Genomic DNA, 24,507 nt, shown 5'->3' on the forward strand with positions numbered 1-24,507 from the left:
TCACTTGCCAACATTATTGTAACAGTAGTCACGTGGACCTTGTCCCGGGTTGAGGAAATAACTGCTCAGCACGTAAACATTGGAATCAAGTGTGAAAGGTTTCCCCAATGTCAGTTGCTCATTTGTATCTAAAATAGATATCTTTGGGAAGGAGACTCACTTTGGGAATGGGACTGTCAATCCTGCCCCTCCTTGAAATAGGAAGGTGCAGATAAGAATGGCCATTTGGGTTCCTCCATCAAGTGCTGCACTCAATATGTAACTATATGCATAGTATTGAAGTATATTCTGATGTTAGAAACAATGATGCAATCTATGCTCTTTTGAATCTCTGTCTTATTCTCATCAAATATCAAAACATTTCAACAAATTAACTGACTTGTATTTATCATACCTTGTTTTTTGTGGAGAAATCAACAGAATGAATCAGAATTTGAGCTTTAGCATTCATGTTTGATTTGCAAAAAATATATAAATCTGGCTGAAATACATCTCTGAACTCACCAGGATTTATGGTACTTTTTCATGTAGAATTGAGACATGAATCCAATGATTAGCTTCATAGTTGCACCACTTGTGAGTCCTGGATGAATTGAATCAGCTTGGATAGGGTATTGAAAAACATATTTGAATGCATACCTTGAATTGATACATAGAATGTTCCAGCAATCAATGCAACATTGATCTTTGAAAATATCATCTTGGGATAGTACTTCTGTAAAAAATGGAAGGGGATGGGTAATAAAAATCCTGCTACCAGGCTCCATGGGACAAATGACTTGGATGAAGTAGGCAAATAATTCAATTGGAAGTAAGCAATCTGGAGAACCCATTTTAATTTTTAAGAAATCAAATGTTTTTGTTCTTCAACCCTCACATATCTTTTTCCTGCTCCATATAGTCTTTTTCCAAATATTCCCCAGCTTTTTTGTTTCAATCAAAAAAAGTTCAATTCTTCATGACCACTATTGAGTGTAATGTAATTTCAACTTACGTTACTGACTGTGCCTCAAATGAAGTGAGATGCATGCCTGAAAAAGCTGAGTTTCCTTCAGGTTTGAGGAGGGCTTCTCTTTCTGAAGACTGTTTGGTATTTCACATGTGAATTTTAAATATTGTTTGGGGATAAAGAAAGTGCTTACCAAAATACTTAAAAATACAGCAAAGTTTATAAGGACTCCAATTACCCTGAGTAAGCAAAATCAGAACAATTTGGGAACCTTCAAAAAATGGATTATACTATGATTTTGATATCCGCTTATATCTTGGAGTGGCTTACGTTCCAATGAGCTGGCCAACTACAATGGAAAACTGTGTAGTTATATGCAGACACAAATTTTGATTAGAGCCATTATATTTCAATGCACTTGAAAATCAAAAGAGAATCTCTCAACTGTGGCATACCGAGGAGAGGTGCATGTACTTTTTTCCATTTGGTCAAAAGTATATCCACAAAGTAAATATTTCAATTTTGGGATGTTAAGGCTTGAAGTAGAAAGTATTTGATAGTGAAGTAACTCACTTGACCACTTCAAAATGTTTTTTTATAAAAGAGTCAGTTAAGTGTCACCAGATGAAGCAAAATAGGAACTTACAGTTTGAGCTCTTATGTAAAAACAATGAGAATATGAAGCAAAAACTTTAGTATAGGAGTGTGAAAATTTTCAAAAAGCTTTGAGAGAAGATGCTTAGTTCTTAAGAATTACCTTTTAGCATCAATGTGGATTGTGACGCTATAAATTGAAGCATCAGCTCACAGATATGTCATGGCATAGATTGACAGTCATATTTTACCTGTTGAGGATCCAAATCTGAACAAAACGCATGCAGATGTGATATTCAATAAGTCTCTAGCTATAGGTTTTAAACTGGATTTGGAAGACTTTTACGTTGTAAACCACATTGTTCCAACAGCATTTCCTGGAAACAAGAGACCACTGTTTTTTTTTTTGGTTTCAATTGATCATTGTCATTATGCATACACAGCATCTAAGCATTCAATTGAATGTGGAGTGTTACTTACCCTAGCATCTGAACCACTGGTTTGTGTAAAAAGGGTTTTCTTAATTCCCCTGGATAAAGTGAAAATGAAGTGAATCTAAAATTTCTTCTTACCCGGAGAAGTGTGCAGTCTGATACCCGTTGAACCATAAAAAAACCCTGAGGCAAGACTGGAATCATGCAAGAATGAGTTTTTCCAAAGAAAACACACATTTTCCGTTTTAGACGCACCTTAGTAAAGCGGATATCACAATTGCCGAGGTAAGTCCCCAGGCGGAGAGTCCAGATTTATTCAAATAAGAAGCTATGAACGCCAAGGCGATTGAGAATACCAAGAGGACAACAAAAGCCCTGCTCCAAAAAATCGACATGATGAGTATTGGACGTAATGGAAAAATGCTTAGGTCCCAAAAGATTCATTCAAAAAGACTGACCACATAGGAAAATCTTTGAATTTTTTGCAAGTCAAGCGGTGAGGGTCTGTTTCGATTTGCTTTCTTGTGATCAAATCTTTGATAGTCCTCCAATTTTGCAGTATCGCTGCCGTAAAAGCGGCAGCAGTGGCCAGACACATGCAGGCCTTTCCGATGATATAAGCGGAGGAGAAAAATGGAAGCCCCAACTTTTCCACTGCTTCAGCATTCTCCGTTCCGTCGATGTTAATTATTGCGGCGGTGTTATATGAATTTCCGTTGTGATCCAATAGCTCAAATGATATGAACGGCATAGAACCTCCACCTTAATTCATCAAACACTTCAGCTATATTCACCATAAAAATCTCAACAGCTCTCTTACCTAACCAGTTATACTTATAAGCAGCTGAAAACAGGAATATGGCACCTATATGCGCAATGAGTAGGTTCCACTGCGTTGAAAATAATATTTAGAATGCGGGGGATAAGAAGAGTCGCGAGTGGTAGACTTGCTGACCTGTGCATCAAGCGGAGTATACAAAGGTCCGTGTGCTCCTATGATCGTCCAATCCAAACTCAAAGAAAGAAAACCCAAGCCTTCCCCCACCATTGATCCTCCAAAGAGCTGTGTGATTTCCGCTTTTTTTGGTAAAGTCAAGCACCATGGACTGACTGCTTGTAGTGCTGGCGCCATATAGATAGGAAAAAATTCATCTGAACGCGAAATAGGAATTATTAAAATCTCTTGAAATGTTGCGATGAAACAATGGTTAGATATTAACGCGAAAATTCGGTACTCACACAGGCCAATGCCAAGAAGAGCCTTCTTAAAAAAAGAAATCTGATCTCGGCTTTCAGGGCTTCTGGAGTACATTGATTTGAAAAGAACCACTGATGGCAGGACCGAAGGGAACACCATCTTTGATGGGTAGACCAAAATTGGTCGCAGCAATCTGTGTGTGAGGTGACAGGTCAAATCAGCGCGACCAGCTTAGTTTTAGGTGTGATAGGATCGCCTACCCCGAGATGCCGTATCCGATCAACTGGCTGCTCAGCATTACCAGGAGAGAAACAAAGAATTCCGGATTTTGATTGAACAACAACGAGCGAGCTCCGATCATCTACGGAGGCAAATTATTGAAAAAAAAAATCAGTTGCAGCGTTAGCTCATGCTGAAAAGTTTTCAACGGACCTCAACAGAAGTAATTGCACCGGCGCTCGCAGAACAAGCCATGATCGAACTGAACGTAGTCTCTTTCTGTGATTGATCATAGTAAGTTTTCTGATAAATTTGGGTCTCTGATGAAATGTCAATAAATTCGTGTATCTGATGGAAGGAGGGCTTACAATGTTGAAAGGCTCATGGTTCCATTTCTTAGGTGCTGGGATGCGAGCCAATAGTTTTCCGGTCGTTAGACAGGCTAGCTAGAAGTATTGGGGCAAAATTCATCAGGGATCCTTGTTTGAATTCCAAGTATAACGGAACGTAACTGTAATACCTGCGTACCTGAATGAATAAAGAGTGTACATGGAGGACAATCGGTTTAAAAATAAATATCTGTGGTGTTTTATTTTTGGAAACTCGGAAGCAGTCATTATCAGTATGTTCTTCCCTCTCGAACTCGTAAGTGCACTGACTTGAGCGCAAGTGGCCCCAAAAGCGCTGACGATTATTCCAACCAAGACGGATCTAAACGTGATAATTGGAAGGCTATCTTCAGCGATCTGGGTTTTTTCTTGCAACTGAACTTGATCTTCATTTTTCACCAGGTCCAGAGCAGAGGTATTTTCTGTATCTTTCAAGAGCTTTTCTGATGTGCCCATTGTGCTTGTGTGATCTGGCGAGTCTGTTGTAGCCTTAGGGAGTTGTTTTTTTCCTGAGAAGATTTTAAATATGGGTTCAAAGAAGAAACCCGTCAAGAGTTACGAAATACTGAGGTCACGTTCCTGAAAAAAAAACGAGGAGGGCTTTGCTTATCGTTTCCTTACTTCCTGAGCATGATGGCACAGTTTTTCAATACTCTGGCACGTTTGCCAGGTAGGTGTGCTTGGCGGGTAGGTTTGATCGAAGCAGCCAGTTTGAGCTTGAGTGAGTTTTACCGAAGGCTCTTGAGAAGTTGAACACGTTCATCTATGCTTTTTTGCGAGTCGGACTGAAGGCTTGTCAGCGACTGAAGGCTTGTCAGCGTACAGTGGACTTGGATCAAACTTTCGAGTCTTATTCCAAAAAAACACAGGGCTGCTTTTTTAATTGCCGATTCGAGGCACTTGATACAAGCTCGGTTTGGTTTATCATGTCAGGCCGACTGACCAAAACCTGCGGCCTTCCTTCAGCGAGACACTCCCCCAGCTATAAAGAGCAGAATAGAAGAACAATCTGGCGTCACACGTGCGCTTGCCCTTTTCGGATCCCCTTCTTGTAATAGGCACGAGACCTCATGGTACCACATGAGCTGAGCTTGGCAGAGCATACCTATACACGTCCGGGTCCCAAACTGTGATAATGTGACGTTGGCTCTTCCAGAGTCCAGCTCTTGTCGTTGAACAATCCTCAAGTCGTCACTTCTTGGCTGAAAAAACGTGCGACTGGTCAAAAATGTAGGTCTAATTTAGTCCTAGGATGCAGACGGATTGAAAAATTTTCAGGGAATTATCTGTTTCTGTGTGTATCTGTCACATCGAAACTTAGTCGGCCAGATATCAGTCATGCTGGATGCTTTTTGAATACGAGTGATGAAGAGTGCATACTTGCCTACGCGGGATGGGGCCCGACTCCATCACTCGGCAGTTAACGTTGGTTGAACTTGCCCACCGCTGGCTGAAGGCTGAAGCTCTCATTTATGTAACATATGCAATCCCCCCCGGTGACCCATGGTGGGAGCTAGCGGTCGCTGCAGCAGTTTGAGTTAGGAGCCAGCTCCCATTGGCCGGTGAGTACAGGGCCCAGGCTGGGCCAACCGGCGATGGAGACTCGGATGTGGGCGGACGACATCCAAAGAAAGCGTAATTTTGCGATTTGTTTTTCAAAAGGCACAGACATTTTTCCAAGCGCCTAGAAGTTAACTAATGATTGGCTAAAACGCTTCGAAGGAACCATCAAATCAAGAAAAACCGGACCGCTCTCAGATTGCAATTTCTATTTACCTGTTTCAATTGTATTTTTTTTTCGGTCGGTCAGCTGTTCACGTTATTGCAAATAGGAATGAGGAAATGTGGACTAGAAATGTGGACTAAATTGAGGATATACATGAATAAATAATGATGTTTGCTTGTTCCACAAATATTCTTCATATTCAGCGACAAACAACAAAGAGTTCAACAATTGATAAATTAAAAGCTATCTTGTAAACACACAATATGGATACATGAGATTGAAGAGGGAGTGGATGATACATGGAGCAGATTAAACGACAAGAGGGAAAAGTTGAAACTCTCGCAGAAATATTTAAGCTCAAGAAACTAGATTGGGTATGGCATGAAGCATTTTCGGATCAAACACATTTAGCACCGCTCATTTGTAGGGATTGAGTCCGCTTAGGGGGTTAGTCCAGAAGCGATGGCAAGATGGTGAATCGAGTAATCTGCTCGGCGTCATGGGAAGCCCTTTGCTCGCAGCGTGGCGAGTTGGGGTCCTATGTGGAGTCGAGATCTCGTAGGAAGTGGTGGCAGTGGTGTAACTTCGTTCGGATTCTTCGTCGGAGCACAATATGAACGATATACATCCTTTGTTTCCCTTGGCCGGCGAAGGTGGAGGTGAAAACCATTCGGATATTGAGGGGAAGCTCAAGCTGCCGCCGGTTGGTGATGCGGGTGCCACTGGGTTAGCATTCGCAAGGCGAGACAGTATTTGGCGGCCGGCTTCCACTCGGAATGATGCAGTTCGTCGCCCGTTGGTGTCCCGAAGAGCAACGCGTGGCTCTGCGCGGATTTCCCTCTCATTGTTAGACATCTTTAATGCAGACGAGTTCTCGATGTCCATCTTGAAAGCCTTTCGTGAAGAGAAATTGCGAGCCGTAGACAACTTCCTCTTCTTGCTTTGGGACGGATGTGACGAAGGTAGTGACGGTAAGCGTGAAGGCAGACCCGTGCGTTTTGGTAAGACTGAGAAAATCGGCGGATCTTCGGTGACTGCTGGATCTTCGGTCGCCGGCGATTCCTCCGTGCCTTGTGAGGAGCTGCGTGAGACCGGTGCATAGCCCTCTGACGATGGAATAGCCGACTGTGTCGAATCATCTTCTTCGTTCTCTTTCACGGCAACCTGCGCCTTCTTAGGGTTGTTTAAATCGTTCAAAATCTCGACAATTTCTGTGGCTTTGTACAGTGAACCCCCGTGATTGGCGAATGCACTAAACAAATGCTCGGTTTTATGTCTAGCGTATTCGAGTCGGGAGAGGTATACTTGGACTGTCCTGAAACTAACGGTGGATTTCTTGCTTTTGTTGCGTGGGTCACCAACTAGAACGGATTCTTTGAGCCACAAGGCCACCCTGGGTGAGTCGATTGGCCACATTGGGATCTTATTGAGAAAACAATAGTTTCGATATCTGATTGGATGATAAGCTCAGTTTGATGCTGTAAGGCCCAAGACGTCAAAGATAATGTGAACATACCTTAACAACGTATGTATGTGTGGATCAGCAGCCTTTCCTCGTGCTTTGCCCCCGCTTTCGCTCTGCTCTCCGCCACGGGATGCCTTCACGATTTCCATTGCCTGCTGGCCCCACTCATCTGTAAAGTCGTACATGCAAGTTTAGTCACTAGTGCCATTAATTTATCATAGCTCTAACTTGAGCGATCAAACTCACCTCCAGACCTCGAGCGGATTTCGTTGAGCAACAAATCGCGTCCTGATTGAGACTCCCCAGCACCAAGTGATTGTTGCGCGGGGCAGTGATTTCCACCGAGACGCTCTTCCAAATTGTCCCTTTCGACTGAAAGACCATTCAGGATTTCGAGGATAATTTTACTTTTCATCAGGTGGACTGGAAGGTGGATGCCTTTGAAAAGGTGGAGCGTTTTGACGCGGATCGACTCCAACGAAGTCACGTAACAGCGGACCGTTTTTTTCAAAGGCTTTAGACGCGTTGAATTAGTGGTCAAGGTCACGTCATTCTTGAGCCAGAGACTGATTTTCAAGTGATCGATCGGGAAGGCTGCGAGTTTGATAGAACCACAATAATCTAGATATCGATCAAGGAGATAGATCAACCTATCGAAACCGGGGCCTTGGGTTTCAGATTTGCCGGCCCTCGTGTGGATTTGTGACTGGCGACATGCTACCACTACGTCCCGGGCGGCTTGTGCAGTCGCGGGGGTGTCCCCGGACACTACAGAAAGAACAGCAAGATGAGTAGTTGGACTCTGTCGTAACTGTGAGACGAACCACGAAACTTACGTTTGGAATAGTGATTAAGCAATTCAATCACCGAGGGCTCGTTTTGAGATAATTCTTCCAATGAGCTGATATCCTTGAGGGAATCCACTTTGGCGACAGAACTCAGAATGTCAAGGCCCGAAAGCCCATCATCCTGCTTCTGCGTGAGTGAACAAGCGAGCGCAGGGCTGAGCTCACGGCGGGAGTCCATGACTGATTACTAGGTAGCAAGTATAACGTGCGAGTTAATATAGGGGAATAGGGGAATAGAATGGAGAATGGAGAAATGGAGAATGTTTGAAGACTTTCAAATGAATTCGTCAAAGGTTCTAGGGAATAATCATTAATCGTCACAGGGCATCAATAGTTTCCTTGAGCGTTAATGAAACTACCAAAGATTGGGAATAATGTGAGGGGGTGAATCTTGGGCGAAGGGGAGTGGATGGCCCGGATTAAATGTAAGGACCGACATGGGATGATCCTTCGACTTGGATCCCAGCCAGTAAGGCTTTCAGCCCGGTAACCAGTGTTGTAGAAACTCCCAAACACTGACACATTGTAAAGTTTTGCAATGCAAACAACAAACACACACGGTATCCGACGTAGAAGGATTGTATCGGGCGGGAATTTTTCAATCGCGATGTTAACTCAGAAGCAGGTTTTGATCGAAAGTCACCCACCGGCGCCCGGATCCCAGTCGACTCCCACCGCCGCGACTTGGAGAAATTTCGGTAGGCCAAGCAACCCATCAGATTTATGGTGAATTGTTGTACATACATACGTAGATCTTGATCACCCGACGCAGCGCCGTCGGCAGCGCTCAGAGCGCTCTCATCAAAAATCAACAGCAAATCCATTCCGTTTGATCCTACTGTACTGAATCCATTGAAATACACATCCTCAGGAGAAATGACTCCAGAGGCACGAGCGGATCTGAACAGATCGCATTCCGTTGCAGAGCTGATCTTGATTCACAACATGAAGCAGTTGAGCTCGACCGATTTCGAGATCATTCTTCGGACTCTGGAGAGCCAACGTGAAATTTCGAGGCTCTGGTTGGAACGACATCACTCCGCACCAGTGCAAGTCAAACATGCTGCCTCAAATCTGGTATGTACTCAAATTTTATATATCTACGGTCTACCTGATCAGCTAGGGTTTGGCCGGTGCCCCGGACGTAATTACTAGTACTCGTCGTTGGGCTTAACAGTTTTCCATCGACAACAGCCTCACTCAGCATCCATCCGCAAATAGGCCCAAGTGCAGTAACCGTGTGAAGGAGATGCAGTTCGTGCAACGCTGAGACATTGTGAATATGTCAAAGTGAACGTGAATGCATACGAAGAGAATCTCTTGATATTCCTGGAAGTGGAAACAGGTGGAAACCAGAATGGGACAATTCATTGCCTTCCAGCCAAGGATATCGCGATGCGAAAAGTGCCGATTTTCCCCAAGACACGTAGAGCCTCCAAAACGTTTCGACAGCTTGTGAATATGTACACCTGCCACCAATGGCAACGTTGGCACCGAATAAACTTTAATGATCCCATCACTTGAAGGCTTTGGGCCCGTATACTTTGTTCTCAGACCCTAGCACTCTGTCCAACCAGTCGCTTACATCTTTTTGACTAAGGGCATTGGAACAGCCTGCTAAAGGGGACAGTGTGAGATATAGATCACATATCTCCATCGCCTGTGTCTCGTTATACACCACATTATGTGCCATTATTATGAGAGTCGTAGGCAGAGGCTTCTGACTGAATGCGAGATGGATGGTGCATAAGTCCAGGTACACAGAAGAGAGCGTAGTGTTACTAGGTAAACAGACTAGGGCATCTTTAACTTCGAGAGACATGCTGCAGCTTTTGTTAAAACTCCCCAGTTTCGGCGGGAATGTCGTATCCATAACAGCGTCCACTGAAGAGTATCTTCCCTTCCTCCCTACAGGACTGCTTAATTTTATTGCATAGAAGTTACAAATTTCTGGAGTCACGTAGCGGAGGAAGAGAACGATACGGGTGATTAGAGGGTGCGTCAGAAGGACGATCAATCGAAGCAAAAGAAAACGCACCGATTCAAGATTCCTGACAACTTTCTTGAAGTTATCAACTTGTTCAGTACACTTCAAGGGCTGATCTTGGTATTGTCTTTGGAGCGTAAACAAATGTTAGCGGAAAAGTTCTTACGCGAGATGAAAAAAAGTCTTAACCGAACCTAGATAAAAGTGACTCACTTTAAACAAGCTACGATAGCACTCCTGGCATGGTTTATTTGGGGAAGCAATTCTGATGTATTATCATTGCGACGTTGTTGAACTCTCTCCTTGATACTCGAAATCTCCTCCATCAATTGGGCGCTGGAATTTGATTTGTCGTCGTCCTTAGCTTGTTGAGAGGAGCTTTGTTTTCGGAACGCTTCGCGAACTTTCGAATCGACTTCGCTTCCCAACTGTTTCAAACGTTCACGATCGGCTTTCAACTTCTGTTGGATGGATGAATCCAGCATAGCTTGACGAGAAGCACTTGGGTGGTCATCGGAAACCTCAAAAAGCTGAAATGGTAAGGTGCCATTAGCCTTTCTGATTTTCAAGGATCACTTTTGATCTGCTTACTCGATCTATCAATGGTTGTTGAAGTAGCACTTGCGATTTGGGGTTGTGGTAAACCTGTTCATCTCCTTCGAATTTCACTTCGACCCCCTTGCCTTTCGTTGGGCCCTTCTCCGAATCGCTGTTTCCCATCTTACACTGCTCGATCAATCGGAAACTTGTTGATGTGATACTGTTGATTGAAGTGAGAGGGCTGTGATGATAAGGTTATGAGTGCTGATCGCCAAGCGGATGAGTCGGCCAAAGCAGGAAGGGTTTCAGTCAGCTGTCACGGGAACGGGGACAGGCTCAAACTTCCCGGTCAGCCTCAAGACCATTCGCATTCCTTGGTTAAGTTGACGATTTCGGAGAACTTAACCCGGCCGAAATCGCATTGGTCCGGGCAGCGGGCTAACCCCGGGTCAACAAACCTCAGGCTTGACTTCAGGTTTAGGCTTGCTAAATCTAGCTAGCCTAAACCTGAAATTTAGCCTCAGGTTAGAGCATTTCTGACATCAGTTGGCCTGAAACTGATCCAACAAATGTGTTTGCCCACTTGAGATTATAGCCTTGGTCAGCTAACCTTCCCACAAACCCAGACTTACTTGACCTGAAAATCTAGTGAAAAAATGCAAATTCTCTAAGACCAGGGTCCATTGGTGCAACAAACCAGCAAGACCAGGGTCCATTGGTGCAACAAACCAGCACTTTCCCCTTGTTGATTCCACAAAACCAAGTCATATTTTTTGTTTTTAGCCCTGATTGTGTATAGGATGGCTGAAAACAAAAAATAGGACATGTAGGTCTGCATCTTCAATGAAAAGCGTTTACCAGATACGTTCCATGTATCATACTTGTTTCAGCGTTGCCTCAATCAGCCCAATTTTTTGATTGAAAGTAAACGGGCTAAGTTGTTTTGAAGGGAAAACTATGTGTTTTTTTGATATACAACCAAACATGTTAGAATAATTGGATTATTTAAGTTTTTATTCATTTTTGACAAGTTATCATTTTTGTGGGCATATGCAATGAGGTGATTAATGAAGAGGGAAAGGAAAAAGAAGGGTAGTCAAGAATTCATGACTATGAATAAGAAACGAGAGAGAAGTTATATTCTGGGTTGCTGTAAGAGCCCAACAAGGGGGGCTCTTCACTGGGATGGGGGCGCAGGGACATGGAGGCGAAACCTTGTGGCAGTTCTAGAACCAGCGGTGGAGTGGATTACTTCAGGGCACTGGCTTGGGAGAGATGTCAAGACAATCTCTGGGTCAGACTATCTACAGGATAATGATGGGGCAAGGTAAAAGGGAAAAAAGGGAAAACAAGAGCTTACCTGCCTTGGGAGAGATGTCAAGACAATTTCTGCCAAGCCAGGAGGGGCGGGGGAGTGATTGGACTAAGTACGGGATCATTTGGAATCCTGTGATCCCGCTTGTGACAACTCCAAGGGGAGGGGTTACAGTTGCCCAGAAGGTCACTTACTTGCAGGTGAAATGCACTAAAAGCAGAGTAACTGGGAGTAAGGCCTTTGTGGATTGTAGCAGATGGAAGCACTGGATAAAGAATAATATTACATTGAAACTAAAACAATACTATTTAAAGAATAAGGCATTCTTTTTTGAAATGTATTCATGTCTCTAAGACTGACAGGGAATCTGTGGCACTCTATAGAGATTTTCATACCGTGATGTATTTATGGAACTCTTGTAGAAATGTATCATGCAAGCTCAATTTCTGTTAATGCTATCTTCAAATCATTCTCATTTCAACTCTAAATGGTGAATTGGATTAAGCTTGTGTTATTTAAAAGTAAGGTATACAAAAAGCATGTCCACAGTTGTAGGTGACATTCAGTCAACATTAGAAGAAAGGAATGAATTATTTTCTTGCTTGAGACAATTTTTAATTTTGGTTTTGTAATCCATCAATAAATTTACCTGGACCACATCTCACCTGAACATAGCCAGTCACATCACTTGTCTTTTCTTTTCGATTTGATTTGAAAAGCCAAGTCTAGTGTCTCTGTTCTTAATGGGGCATTCAGGGAGTGTTTGATGTCAATAATCGCAAGATCTGAACAAACAGAGATCAAGACCAAGGGGTTTTCTTGTGTGCTTACCGGGAGCGCAGCGGGAGGTGGGTCGAGTCCAGGTTGCGCTAACGGGGGAGGCACCACCCCGCGCTGAGGCGCTGCGCTTCGCAAATGAGGTCGGGGCGGCCGAGCGCTGAAACCTAGCAGCTGTGGAGCAACCGGTGCGGCTAGCAGTAGCCGACCCGGAACCACGACTTCGCCAAATTCCACCAATCTCACCTAGCCAGTGCGCCGAGTGAAGGAATTTTTTGCCCCACCCACCCGCCCAGTTATGTAGGTCTCCCGCCCGCCCTTGGGCTCAGACCTTTCTGCTAGGAAATCCTAGGGAGACGTGATACCAAGCCACCTATGAGGGTAGCCTGGGAGCAGATCACACTTGTATGACTTTCCGTCACGCGCCGTGAGATCCTTCCTCAAAGGTCAAGAAGGCGCGGGGAAGGGGAGAGAGGAAGGAGCATCCTTCCCTTATCCCATACCAGAGTAGCTTGGGGGGTTGCAGGAGTAACTCCCGTGCTACCCTAGAATAGAGACACACAGCATATTGCTGCGCAGGCAAGTGGTGGACAACACTTTGTCACAGTTAGAGTATTACTCTGGGGCCACAGGTGAGTTGCAATAGTGTCAGCAGAATGGACAATTCCAGACAGATGTGGAAATTACAGAAGGAAGATTGAACACCAATCATGTTGAAGTGGTCATCTGCCAAAATCTATGGATTAGCCGGATTTGTGGGTTTGAAGATGCCATGAATTTACCACAGGCCCTCTGCTGTGGACTTGCAAAAGGATGTGTGACAATGTCTACCCTGATGGTTGTGCAAACATCAGGGTGGACATCAGACATCACTCACCAAACCCCCACACTGACAAGTGTTTTTGTGCTTATCCAATGACCTTGCAAACCTCTGACGTGATCAGAAATGCTTGCAAAATGTCAAGAAATATTGCCACAACAATCAAGCACACCCCATGCCTTCCCACAAAATTGGACACACTGGTAACATGTCAAGTCATTGTGACATTCCAATCACACAAAGGCCTAGTTTCCTGCCACTGAAAGTTGTTATCCAGATTGGAGATCTATTGCACTAAAGAAATCCAGCAGATAGGAGATATTGGAAAACTGTTTGCCACCATAGACAAAGAGCTTGGAGTGGTGAAACACACAGCACAATCAGAGAAGAAACCCTAATCTACATGCATCCAAGCTCCAGAGGCTGAGGTAGTAGCACCCTTTGAGGAGCCTCTTGGTCTGCCACTGCCAGCCAATGAATCTCCTGAGGGATGATGGGTGGCAGGGTTGTTTGCAACTTGATTAAAATTGTAGATTTCTTGAAGATTCTCCAAGATTATTGCAAGACTGCATGCTGAGAATTTAGAGATGATTTGATGTTCAAATACACTTATGGTGTTCCAATACTGTAGCAATCAGGAGGCAAACATCAAGGCACACCCATGACCCCGCGCCCTTTTGTTCTGCTAACTCAATGAGCCTGCTCTGGTTTTACAGTAAAACTATGCCATGTACACAGTAGGTCAGAAGGCTCAAAAACCCCTCAAAATCCCTGATTCAGGAACATCAGTAATCACATTCTCTTGATATAACAACAGCATCCAGACTGAATTGGAAACCTTGTGCAAAGCAAGCTGAAAGGCTGGTCAGTTTTTATGTACCCATGTGGAATGATTGGTGTAGGAAGGCATGGTCATCTGAGTGTTCAGGCATTCAAGAAATCTTGTAATGCTCATCTGTTTCAGTCACAAGTGTGAAAAACTAAAGTAAACATTTGGTAATTCTGATCAGACGGTCAGAGCAGTCATACATGTCACATGAAGTCGTGTAAAATGGTTTACAGATAAACACTAGTTCAAAATGTGAAATGACTGAGCTGTTGATCAGTTCAACATAGGTTAGGTTAAAGTCAAACTCCGCATGGGTTTGACACTAAAACAGAGGTTATGGGTGATTATTGATACAAAATGCACACCATTACGTACATCAGATGAAATTACAGCTAGGCACTCTCTGGAGAGTGCCACAGATTCCTCCCTGGTGACTGTTTTTCACAAGTTTGATCCTTGAGTTTTTCTATTTTGAGGCCCTGCTTGCACCCACTATTTTCATGCACAGGGCTGTGGTATCACATTGATATCACCTCTGGTGGTTCAATGTAATCATCAAGGCAATTATGTGGAAATATTAGCAAAGAATCCTAGTGATAGGCCCCACTGGGTCTCTGTCTCTCAGAGAGGCATCCCTGAAAAAACCTGTATCTGGCCTGAAGGCCCCAGGAATATCAGCCTTTATCAGGCTTTTTTTTCTCTTGAATTTTTCCAAGATCAACCCACAGTACGTTGAATTTGCCCCTCTGGACTTAAAAAAACTGGGAAGTACTCTTCTTCTGATTCAATTTGGACCTTGTAGCTGCCAATAAGATGCCTGATCCTCCTGATTGCAGTTTCCAAGCATTGAGGAAAAGTGGCCATATATGGAGTAAGATTTGCTCCACAATACTTTACAAATATATTAGAATGGCACTTGAACACTGATTCAGAAAGCGGGATTCTTTGAACCTAGGTCCAGCTCACGGAGTTGCAGAATGAGCACACACCTACCACTGATTTAAAGAAGAGATTCAGTTCTTTCATTGCTTTCATTGGCTCAAGGGGTGAGCAAAATGTATTTTTGGAAGTGGGGAATTTGGGGATACAAAGTTGGAGACCTCCAAAAAACACAAATTGTATGTGGGGCTATCACACCAGGAATTAAAGATTGCATGGAAGTCTCTCCCTGACAGGAGGTCACGCTTTGTGTGAGGTGATTTGTGTTCCTGCCCCCTGGCAGGCAAGGGACTTTTGCTTAGGTTGATTCTGTCAATACACCCCTGATGAAATTGGTGGTAACCACAAGGGTGTGTGGACCGTGACCCACTGGTCCGCCTCCTGCATGAGCTTGCTGTGTTATGCTTGTGGATTCCAAGTGATTCCCTTTTCAAAGTACTTCCCAGGTGTTGATGAATTTTCAGCAGAGGCTGGGGAAACACGAGGGAAAAACAGGCCTGAGGAGGAAAGCTCAAGGCCGGGAACAAAAACAAGGAAGCCCACGAAGGGGCTAAGCTGCTTAGCTGTGAAGGGGAAAAAGGCCCCTCACTACAAGAGACTCTCAGGTCTCAGGGAACAGGCACAGGAACTGATGCTTTAGTTTCTATCTATGTAGCTGACTTAAATGCTATTACAACTTTTGGGGCTGAGTTGTGGCAACGGTGAAACAAATACAATACTTTTATCTGTATCTGCCTGTATTTGTATCTGTTTTGCACCCAATACTATTTATTTGTATTGTATTCAAAGACCAATACTATACAAATGTATTCAAACTTTGGTATCTTGTTGCAAATACAGCCCAATACAAGATACTGTATTTTTATGTTTTTTGATAGTTTTTCTATATACAGTCCACAGTGGCAAAAAACAAGAAAATCAAGTTTTAATAATTTATTGATACAATACTATGGTATTGTATCTTCAGGCAGATACAATACATTTGTATTTACAATTTTGTATTTTTCAACAGATACAATACACAAGTATCTGAAGATACTGTATAGTATAGTATCTGTTTCACCGTTGGTTGTGGGACAGAAGGTGAAACATGGATATTCAACTGGAGGGGAAAGAATGAGTGACAGGTGATGGAAAGGCAACAAGACATGGAGTTTCAACAGGTGTACCTTGTGCAACTAGGCCAGTGTTTTGAGCTGGTTCAAGGGTGAACCCGCTGCGCTACAAAAAGCGCAGCGCGATTTGCTCCTGCTTCTCTGCGCCAATTCATAGTGCAGGGCCGCTTGCGCTTGCGCTTAATGGTTTGGGGCCTTGTTTTTTTTAAATTTTCAGCGCGCTAATTCTAGCGTACAAAAAGCGCATAAACGCTAATTATAGCAATAGCAAAGAGCGGAATATAGCGTTGAATTCCGCTTTTTTTATTTCTGATTTACGCTTTTACACCGCTTAATAGCGGGTATTCTTAGGGGGGGTGACAGGTGGAAATAAAGACATTCAAGAAAAATTGTTCATTTTTTATGGGTGAAATTGACATCAGTGACTCAGCTTCAGCCAAATAATTCCATTTGACAGTGGCTGAGCTGGCCAAGCAAGCATATTGTAACTATGTAAGCAATGGAAAAAGGAAGTGGGAAATGAGTTGAGGGGAGTTTTTTCATCTAAATAAATATGTATATATGTATGTGTGTATATAGATAGTCAATGCAGAGAGGCTTTGAGTTGCTGCTGAGGAACAATTGCCGCCCGGTCACATTTCTTTTAATGCCCTTAAGGGGCAAAACCGGATGCCGGGTCACCTGCGAAAAGGTCGAGCTTAACTAAGCCTCTCCGAGGAGGCGCGAAGCGTCTCCGAAGGAGAGGCTTAGGACTAATGTCCCATATTTGGCCTGAGGCTGACAGGTTTTTTCAATGAAAATGTGTGATTTTGTGTTTACAACTCTCAACTCTCCTACAACTTGGTATCACCTCATAATCCAAATCCCAGTTGGCCATGTCTAGCCCTTGATCTCAGCTGTCTTGTACATGTTTTTTCAAGTAAATTCATCAAGAACTGGCCGCTCAGCAGCCATTCTTGTAAGGGCATTTTCTGAGCAATGTGACAGACCCGCTGGGCCATTTGCAGGTCAAGTACAGACACTTTCTCACGGTTTCAGCCTTGCAAGGCCTCGCAAGCCATGCTTTTACAGCAATTTTTTTTTCAAGGGATGGGGGTAGGTGTTGTGTTAAACACACCAGAATATGTAGAAAGAAAATCTGATTCTAATGATGCCAGAGGCTGTGAAGAAATCCAATGGGTATACGGTGATATGGGGGATATAAGGAATTTTTAGATGTTTGGCTGGGCAGCCTCAGGCCAAATATCGGACATTAGGCACAAGTCCCTCCCGCAAGCGGGAGGGTGCTCGCGCCCCGCGAGCACAGGGAGGGACTTGTGTTAAGTTCGCGAAAAGGTGCAGCCTGCGGGCAAGTCACCTGCCAATGGGCCCTCTCCCGCGCTGCACTGCGCTTGTGCTGCTGCGCAGCGCAACACATTGCTAGGTAGCGCGCAAAAGCGGGCGAAAAGGTGGGTTCGGCGCTTTTGGCGCTGCAAAATAGCGTAAGAGCAGCGCAAAATCGCTAAGCTTAGCGCAAGCGCAGCGCGCGGCCGCTTGCGCTTGCGCTAATTGGGCTGAGGCTGTAGCGCGGGCCCGCTTTGCTTCGCTAAATCGTGCGTCCTGTAGCGAGGCGCAGCGCTTCACCCTTGAGCTGGAATTCTCCAGTGTTGTGAGCTGGAATTCTCCAGTGTTGTGAGCTGGAATTCTCCAGTGTCGTGAGCTGGAATTCTATGTACATCCGGTTCTTGTTTTTCTCATTGTTCCAACTTTCAAGCAATCTACCTTGAAATCCAGTGTCTCAGCTTCACGCTTATTGTGCTACCTCGTATTTATCAACATTTATGTGCACCTGGAGCCTTGAAAATTAACCATGGTTTGGTGAATGTAAACCACAATCACCTCACACTACAGTCTGACAGTCAATTTTATTGATGCAAATGGGTTACACATGTATTCTCGACTTGTTTGTTTATCATGAGAAGAGAACAATATATAACACACTGGGTTCTAACACGGAATCGCAGAAATGAGAAGGTTAAAAGTTCACAATGATTTAACAAAAACAAAGATTTCCAAGAAAGCTAACTATATAAAACCTTACAAGTTGAATGTGAGAGTAAGAAGAGAGGGCAGCCGGGGAGTGGGGATGAGAAGCTTAAGCTTAGATATTACAAGGTCAGATAACTTGGAATAGACATGACCACTACTAACATTTTACAATCATTTATGTGATTTCTGAAACTTTGAGTAAATCGGTATCAAAGAGAATAAAGGCATATGGGTTCCATGTCATTTTTAGTTGCGTACAAGTAGGTAGAATAATTCATGCGCGAGCGTCGCCAATAGCTGTTTGTTTGGGGAGTTTTACAGTCGAAAGAGGAATGCAGAAAAACTAACAATACAATATGCGTCAGACAGAGGAAAAAATGACAAATGACATTCCGTGACGAGAGTTATTTCGAAAGAGCAAAGCTGAAGCTATCGAAAGAGGGGATTGCAAAACGTGGTTGGCAGTTTTCGATGCGGGGTATGTTGATGGAAGGAATAGACCAGTTGCGGGGAGCAGAAGCGCTCGAGCAATCAGAATCCGTGACTGATGGCTCACGGTGATGAGAAAAGTCGGAACAGAGATCTGGGCCTGAGTCGGAGCATAGAATGTATGAAATGCATCCTTTACGAGAAGAGGAAGTTGATGAGATGCTGGAAAATTCTTGCTCGCTCGATGCGCGCGCTGGGGATCCGTATGACGTCGAGCTGGGGGAGGGAGAGGGACTTCTCGAAGAGGGCGCATATTCTCGTTCCGAGCCGCTATCCTCACAAGACGAAGTGGCAAGAGACGATCGTGAGCAGGAGATCTTGGGGCGACAGTTGCGGTAGCCATCGTAGGCTGCAGCCTCGTCCATCAATAATTCCGCAGAGAGCTTCCTTTTCCCGAGGACTGGAGAGAGATGTAAGGAACCTTCCTTCTGGAATGCATCGGTCATCATCCCGAGCTTTTTGGCTTGGTTGGGATTGAACGACTCCAAAATATCGCCGATCGCTTGGTTCCGGTACAAGGGACCAGTTGCCGATTCTCCGAATTCCTCCTTGAAGAGTGCCTCGGTTCTAGCTCTGGCGTATTCCAAGCGTGAAAGATAGACTTGGACTGTTCTCAAGCTGACTTTGAAGCCGCTGTAGTCTAGCGAGGCGGGTGAGAGAACCGATTCTCTCAGCCACAGGGCAACTCTAACCGGCTCTATTGGCCAGATTGGGATGGTTAAGGAGCGACAAAAATTGATGTAACGGAACAGAGTGTGCATATGTGGGTCTGGTTTCTTTTTACCGCATCTAAAGCCATCCCCGGCGCTTGCCTTTTTTCGCGCGGCCTGGACAATAGACAGGGCTTGTTCGGCCATCGAGTCTGTCACGAATGAAGCAGTTCAGAATTTTCTCTTTGACACTTAATATAATAATATGATAACTTCGACATACCTCCAGACTTGCCTCTAATCTGATTTAACAACGTGCCCCGATCTACGCCGCCGGATATCAATTTGTTTTCGCCTTCGGAAGTCGCGTTATCATGGCTAGCGGCACGACTAATAGGTAGTACGTCGAGCAACTCTTTGAGGATAGGGCAGGACATCAATGGCTTGTCATCCATCTCGTAAGACTGAGAAAATAAATGTCGAGTCTTGACTCTGACGGTCTCCATTGTTGTGATATAACAACGAACAGTTTTCCGGAGAGGGATAACCCGAGTTTTAAGTGAAATCACGTCGCCCTTGATCCAGATAGCAACTTTGAGATGGTGTAAAGGCCATGCTGACAGGCCGATAGTAGCACAATAGTCGGTGTAGCGATCTAGCAAGTAGATCAGTCGGTCGAACGGCTGAGGATGGAAGGCGGGAGCGGGATGCTTGTTGGCCGCTGGGTTCGGCTGGTGTTGGTAAAGGGTTTCACGACGAAACTGTTCAACAATTTCCCGGGCCCGAGTAGCTTTCGAATCCGTGACTATGACTGGCACAAAGATAACAAGACTATTCAGCTGACTTTAAAGTAAGAGGGCGCGGTTTATAAGTCATTATAATTGTAAAACTTACGAGCGTCGCACTCATTCAAACATTCAATAACATGAGATCCATTGTGGGCCAGTTGCTCGATGGTATCAATTGCCTTGAGGGGTTTCTCTCGTTCTTTGATCGTTCGATTTCGACTTGAAATAGCGACAGTCGGCGGTGCCGAAAGTTCGTCCTCAGAGGACCAGCTCTGGGGTTGAATCGCGAATCTTCGTGAAGCAGATGGCATGACTGACTGTGTAGCAGACGCTAGCAGAGAGGATAATGTATATTAATGATTCAGAGGTAGACTAGTCCTCGCTCGTTGACAGATAACGGCTGACGACAGCTGTGGCTGGGAATCAACCGGTAAGAAAGAGATGCTCAAGTATTGAGGTCGAGAGAGCCAGTCCTCGAACAACAAACACAAGTGAGATGGCGAAAAGTCCAAGAAGTTTTGAGTTACTTCTTGATTCCACGCAGTAAGCACACCGGGTGAACAATAGCAAGTTTATATCCTACAATTTAGAAGGTTCTAGTCCCACTAGGTAAGAATGATTATTAGAAGAAAGATCAACTTCCTGAATTTTGTCTGATACTGAGTTACTTGACGGGGAAATCCTTCCCGAGTTGATCCTCCTGATCAGGTTCTTTATCTTTGCAGTTCCAGCACCACTGGCGCAGATTGGATAATGAACATTGCACGATTTGAAATTTGAATGATCGGAAAGATCCGCTTCTTTAGTTGAGCCTAAGCAACACCCCAATGTACTCTGCTTGACATCTTCAAATCGGATCAGTCAAACTCCATGCGGTTATGTACTCGACCTTACACCACGGGAGAACGCCGATGTCAGCTTGTCGGTCCTTTTCGCCGGCAATCTGACCCTCCCCGACCCCCGCTAAACTTTGTTGGTGGCCGCCGTCGTGCTGTCGAGCGCGATGCCTGAGATATCGTGAGATGGTGTCCTGCGGTCGGGCTGCCTTGTCCTTGGCGTCACCCCGCCCGATGGAATGGGCAGGCCGCCGCAGTCGTCAGGCCGCCGTTCCGGGGTTGTGCTCAGGATCGGAGGAGGGAGCCTGCGGTCGGACCGGCCATCGGTTGCCGTCAACCCGCCTGCCAGCTGTAGCGGATGGGGGACCCCCGATCCGCTGTCCAAGGATGATCGTGTCAGATTATGAAACGCAACACAGAATGCTTCTTAGCATGTAAGTCTTCTCTTTAAAGCGGACCCGTGCTGTTGCAAAGCTATGAAACCAGCCCAGTCCCAAACTAACCATGTAAAATGGAACAAAACTTTACCGCAGCTTTGGCGAGCGATGTTTCAGCCTTTAACCCTGACATTCGGTCAGGTGAGGCGCAAAAGTGTCCTGAACCCTGAACGCCTCAGCGAGAAGGGACACCCGATTAGTCGGGCCATGAAACAGTCAGTACAGCGACTTGTGCTTATAAAAGAAAGCCATTGCTCCGCCAAAAACTGACCATTATTCCCATCCTCATTCCAAAAACCTTACTGTTTTGGCACGTTCTCAGCCCTTCTATCAAATAAACTTGCTCGTATAAATCCACCATTAAAACTTAATATTCCTGTCTTTCCAATATTCAAAGTCCATAAACTACAAATTAACTTTGTCTCTGCTATCGTCCTCAGCGTCTCATCTTTCTCATACGTTCCCCTAATCAATTTCACATAAGACTAATACTCGTATCCTTCACCTTATCGCATTCACTCCGCGCTTAATTCTTTCTCCTTCAAGGCTTCTATAAAAATCTCAGCTTAGCTACCCTTGCTCTTAGGTAAGAGCAACCATTGTCCTTTTCCTGTCTTTCTTGTTCTGCACGACCAAACTCTTATGGAATAAAATCTCTTAGTTTTCCTTAATCTCACAGATCGGACAGTAAGCTCATGTCCGATGGACCGCCGGAACAAGCTATATTGCTCAGTAGTCCACATTGCTGCATGCAGGTATTTTGGTAAGGGTTGATTTCAACAAACCATACATAACAAATCTATTGCCCTTGTCTCTATACAATGGACCCCAACATATGGTTGGGGACCTCAACTAACAGACAGGTTTGGACTACTTGAGCGATGACAAAGGGAGATGAAATAACACCCGAAGAGAGGAGAGAGAGAGAAAGAAAGGACAAACAAGTTGAAGAACGCGACAAGAGAAAGGTAGAGAGAGAGGGGGTGAATGAGAGATGGATGGATCTCTGGTTTGGGCGGGGGCTTCATGAGCAGATGGTACAGCCTTTCGACTGTTTCTTTGTCCTCTTCTCACGCGGAGCAGGTGCAACTGCTTGGATAGCCTCATCAAAGACGTTCTTGAGATCTTCTTGAGTCAGGGCTGACGTACTAATTATTGGGATTGCAAGCACTCAACTGAGGGAATCTGTTGGAAGATTGAACAGCTGAGTTGATATCTCTATCTAGATGAATCAGAGAAAATAACTATGGTGTTCAAAATTGCATATGTCACGGTTTACATAAAATCATAAAGCCAATTTTGGCTGGGAGATGTCAGCGTGCATAAAACTTAAAGTGACATCTCCCAGCCAAAATTGCAGTTTATGATTTTATGTAAAAAAATCTTATGCAATTTTGAACACCATAAACATCCAGGGGGTATCAATTTGTTTCCGGAATTCAGTGTGCAGTGCTGCCCAAGGGAGTGTTAAATAAAGGAGGTCAAGCAATGGAACCTTTGATCTGCAGTGGCGCAGCCGCCTTGGCCTCTAGCTTTTTTATTAAAATTTTGCAATTTTTGTCTGGTCAGATTCTTCTGGAGACACTAACTCTGAACTTTGAATGGCTATTGAAAAATTATTGGGGGACTTCCTGCCAATTTAGGAAGTAGGTTATTTCCTATTTTCTATTCCTTATCCAAAAGTAGAAGTTGGATGGTATTGTAAACCAAAGGGAAGTCCTCCAATGTTAAAATTTGGTAAGAATTGGCCATGAAGTTGTCTAAATGGATGATCCTAATGTGTTAGATGAAATTTGTGGATCCTTGAAGCAGCTATGGTGTTGAAAAATTGCATATACAATTGTTTGCATAAGAGTATAAAGCAAATTTTGGCTGGGAACATGTTAACGTGCATACACTTATGATGAAATCAGTTGAGATCTCCCAGACCAAATCACAGTTTATGCTGTTATGGCAAAAAATATTATGCAATTTTGAACCCCATAAGCTTCAAATTAATGCCAAAACCTTAAAGAAAGGATGCATTTCTGTTCAGAGAATTTGAAGATTCTGAGGTTGAACTGACATGAGTACATAACAATGACCAATGCGCCCTTCAGTGCAAAGTCATAGATTTTTGGCTACAAGTTGTTGAGTCATCCATCCTTGCTAAAACTTGTCACATACAAGGGGTCCCAGCCAGTTTTATCCACATGTATGTTTTTGATCTGAGAGACCTAAAATGTTCTAAGCCATACTACCATATGAATTCTTCCTCTTTCAACCTGATTAATGACTGAAACCATTGGTTGGGCAAAAGATTGGACCAAGAAGCCATGTTGGGCTCTGGAAGATGCAGAGATGCCATGAGCTGCTGAGAATCAAATTTTCCTTGGTGATGCATTTCTTCAGGATCTGTCCTGGAAGGTTCTTCCAGTTTGTGAGTCAAACTCTATCCAACACAGTCTCATGGAGGGCATTTTCCCCACCCTGAGGCCAACCTTACTTTAACTTTTACTCTTCTCCATGATTGTAAAATCATACTATATGTACTACTATTTTTGCATTTTTCAACTTGGACACCACTGTTGTTACAGGATTATGGCTTTAGGGTTTATTACATATTTTTCATCTCCATATTTCATATTCACATTACATACTTGTAGATTGTATAAATACCTTACTGCTCTTGAAATACTATTTTCCCCTTGGGGGAGTTTTCCTATTTCATCCTCCATATATTCCCAGTGATGCTTTTATAGCCACTGCCCTGTGTGATATTTAGTCACCAAACAACATCTTTCCTGCTGTTTTTTTTTCTAGGAAATACCCTCATCCATCCCCTTCAAGGGTGTTTTGAAAAGTGATCACAACAAGAAGACAAATATCTCTGGTGAATTATTTCACTGAAATGCAAGGAACCTGTCAAGGTAGGAAGGTCCGACCAACGCTAGTCTCAATAACATCAATAGGAGTTGTGATTTTATGTCTGATGGTCAAAGACGTATACAACCGCAGTACAGGAGCAAGTGCACTGGGGAATGGACAAGCAAAATTTGGGTTCAATTCACATTTGATGAAAGAATCTTTTGATCATTCCAAGCTGCATCATATGGGTGAACAGGCCCAACATAACCATACTCACTCTGAGGAACT

The 24,507-nt window shown here is 44.1% G+C and overlaps 5 protein-coding genes across 5 annotated transcripts; 1 reads left to right on the forward strand and 4 right to left on the reverse strand.

Moving 5' to 3' along the window:
* On the reverse strand, positions 1–4,239 carry PtA15_13A392 (uncharacterized protein; the record flags this gene model as incomplete). The annotated part of the gene is made up of 23 exons (XM_053162585.1): positions 1–61; positions 161–262; positions 380–394; positions 505–639; positions 714–778; positions 878–923; positions 995–1,076; positions 1,143–1,188; positions 1,280–1,298; positions 1,405–1,529; positions 1,596–1,605; positions 1,707–1,733; positions 1,795–1,811; positions 2,024–2,039; positions 2,233–2,352; positions 2,436–2,739; positions 2,798–2,867; positions 2,933–3,129; positions 3,217–3,368; positions 3,436–3,536; positions 3,608–3,697; positions 3,857–3,973; positions 4,054–4,239. The coding sequence occupies 23 exons, from the start codon at positions 4,237–4,239 to the stop codon at positions 1–3; spliced, it is 2,103 nt and encodes a 700-aa protein (XP_053026547.1).
* A 1,687-nt stretch (positions 4,240–5,926) lies between these two features.
* PtA15_13A393 (uncharacterized protein) lies at positions 5,927–8,000 on the reverse strand (the record flags this gene model as incomplete). Its single annotated transcript, XM_053162586.1, has 4 exons — positions 5,927–6,959; positions 7,026–7,143; positions 7,221–7,742; positions 7,811–8,000. The coding sequence occupies 4 exons, from the start codon at positions 7,998–8,000 to the stop codon at positions 5,927–5,929; spliced, it is 1,863 nt and encodes a 620-aa protein (XP_053026548.1).
* Positions 8,001–8,698: 698 nt separating this feature from the next.
* Positions 8,699–9,043, forward strand: PtA15_13A394 (uncharacterized protein; the record flags this gene model as incomplete). The annotated part of the gene is made up of 2 exons (XM_053162587.1): positions 8,699–8,899; positions 8,978–9,043. The coding sequence occupies 2 exons, from the start codon at positions 8,699–8,701 to the stop codon at positions 9,041–9,043; spliced, it is 267 nt and encodes an 88-aa protein (XP_053026549.1).
* A 705-nt stretch (positions 9,044–9,748) lies between these two features.
* On the reverse strand, positions 9,749–10,529 carry PtA15_13A395 (uncharacterized protein; the record flags this gene model as incomplete). Its single annotated transcript, XM_053162588.1, has 4 exons — positions 9,749–9,772; positions 9,861–9,936; positions 10,023–10,339; positions 10,401–10,529. 4 exons carry the CDS (start codon positions 10,527–10,529, stop codon positions 9,749–9,751), a joined length of 546 nt encoding a protein of 181 aa, XP_053026550.1.
* Positions 10,530–18,576: 8,047 nt separating this feature from the next.
* On the reverse strand, positions 18,577–20,410 carry PtA15_13A396 (uncharacterized protein; the record flags this gene model as incomplete). Its single annotated transcript, XM_053162589.1, has 3 exons — positions 18,577–19,523; positions 19,595–20,122; positions 20,206–20,410. The coding sequence occupies 3 exons, from the start codon at positions 20,408–20,410 to the stop codon at positions 18,577–18,579; spliced, it is 1,680 nt and encodes a 559-aa protein (XP_053026551.1).
* Between the last annotated feature and the right edge of the window lie 4,097 nt (positions 20,411–24,507).

This window comes from Puccinia triticina, chromosome 13A, assembly GCF_026914185.1.
Source record: "Puccinia triticina chromosome 13A, complete sequence".
Taxonomy (NCBI): domain Eukaryota; kingdom Fungi; phylum Basidiomycota; class Pucciniomycetes; order Pucciniales; family Pucciniaceae; genus Puccinia; species Puccinia triticina.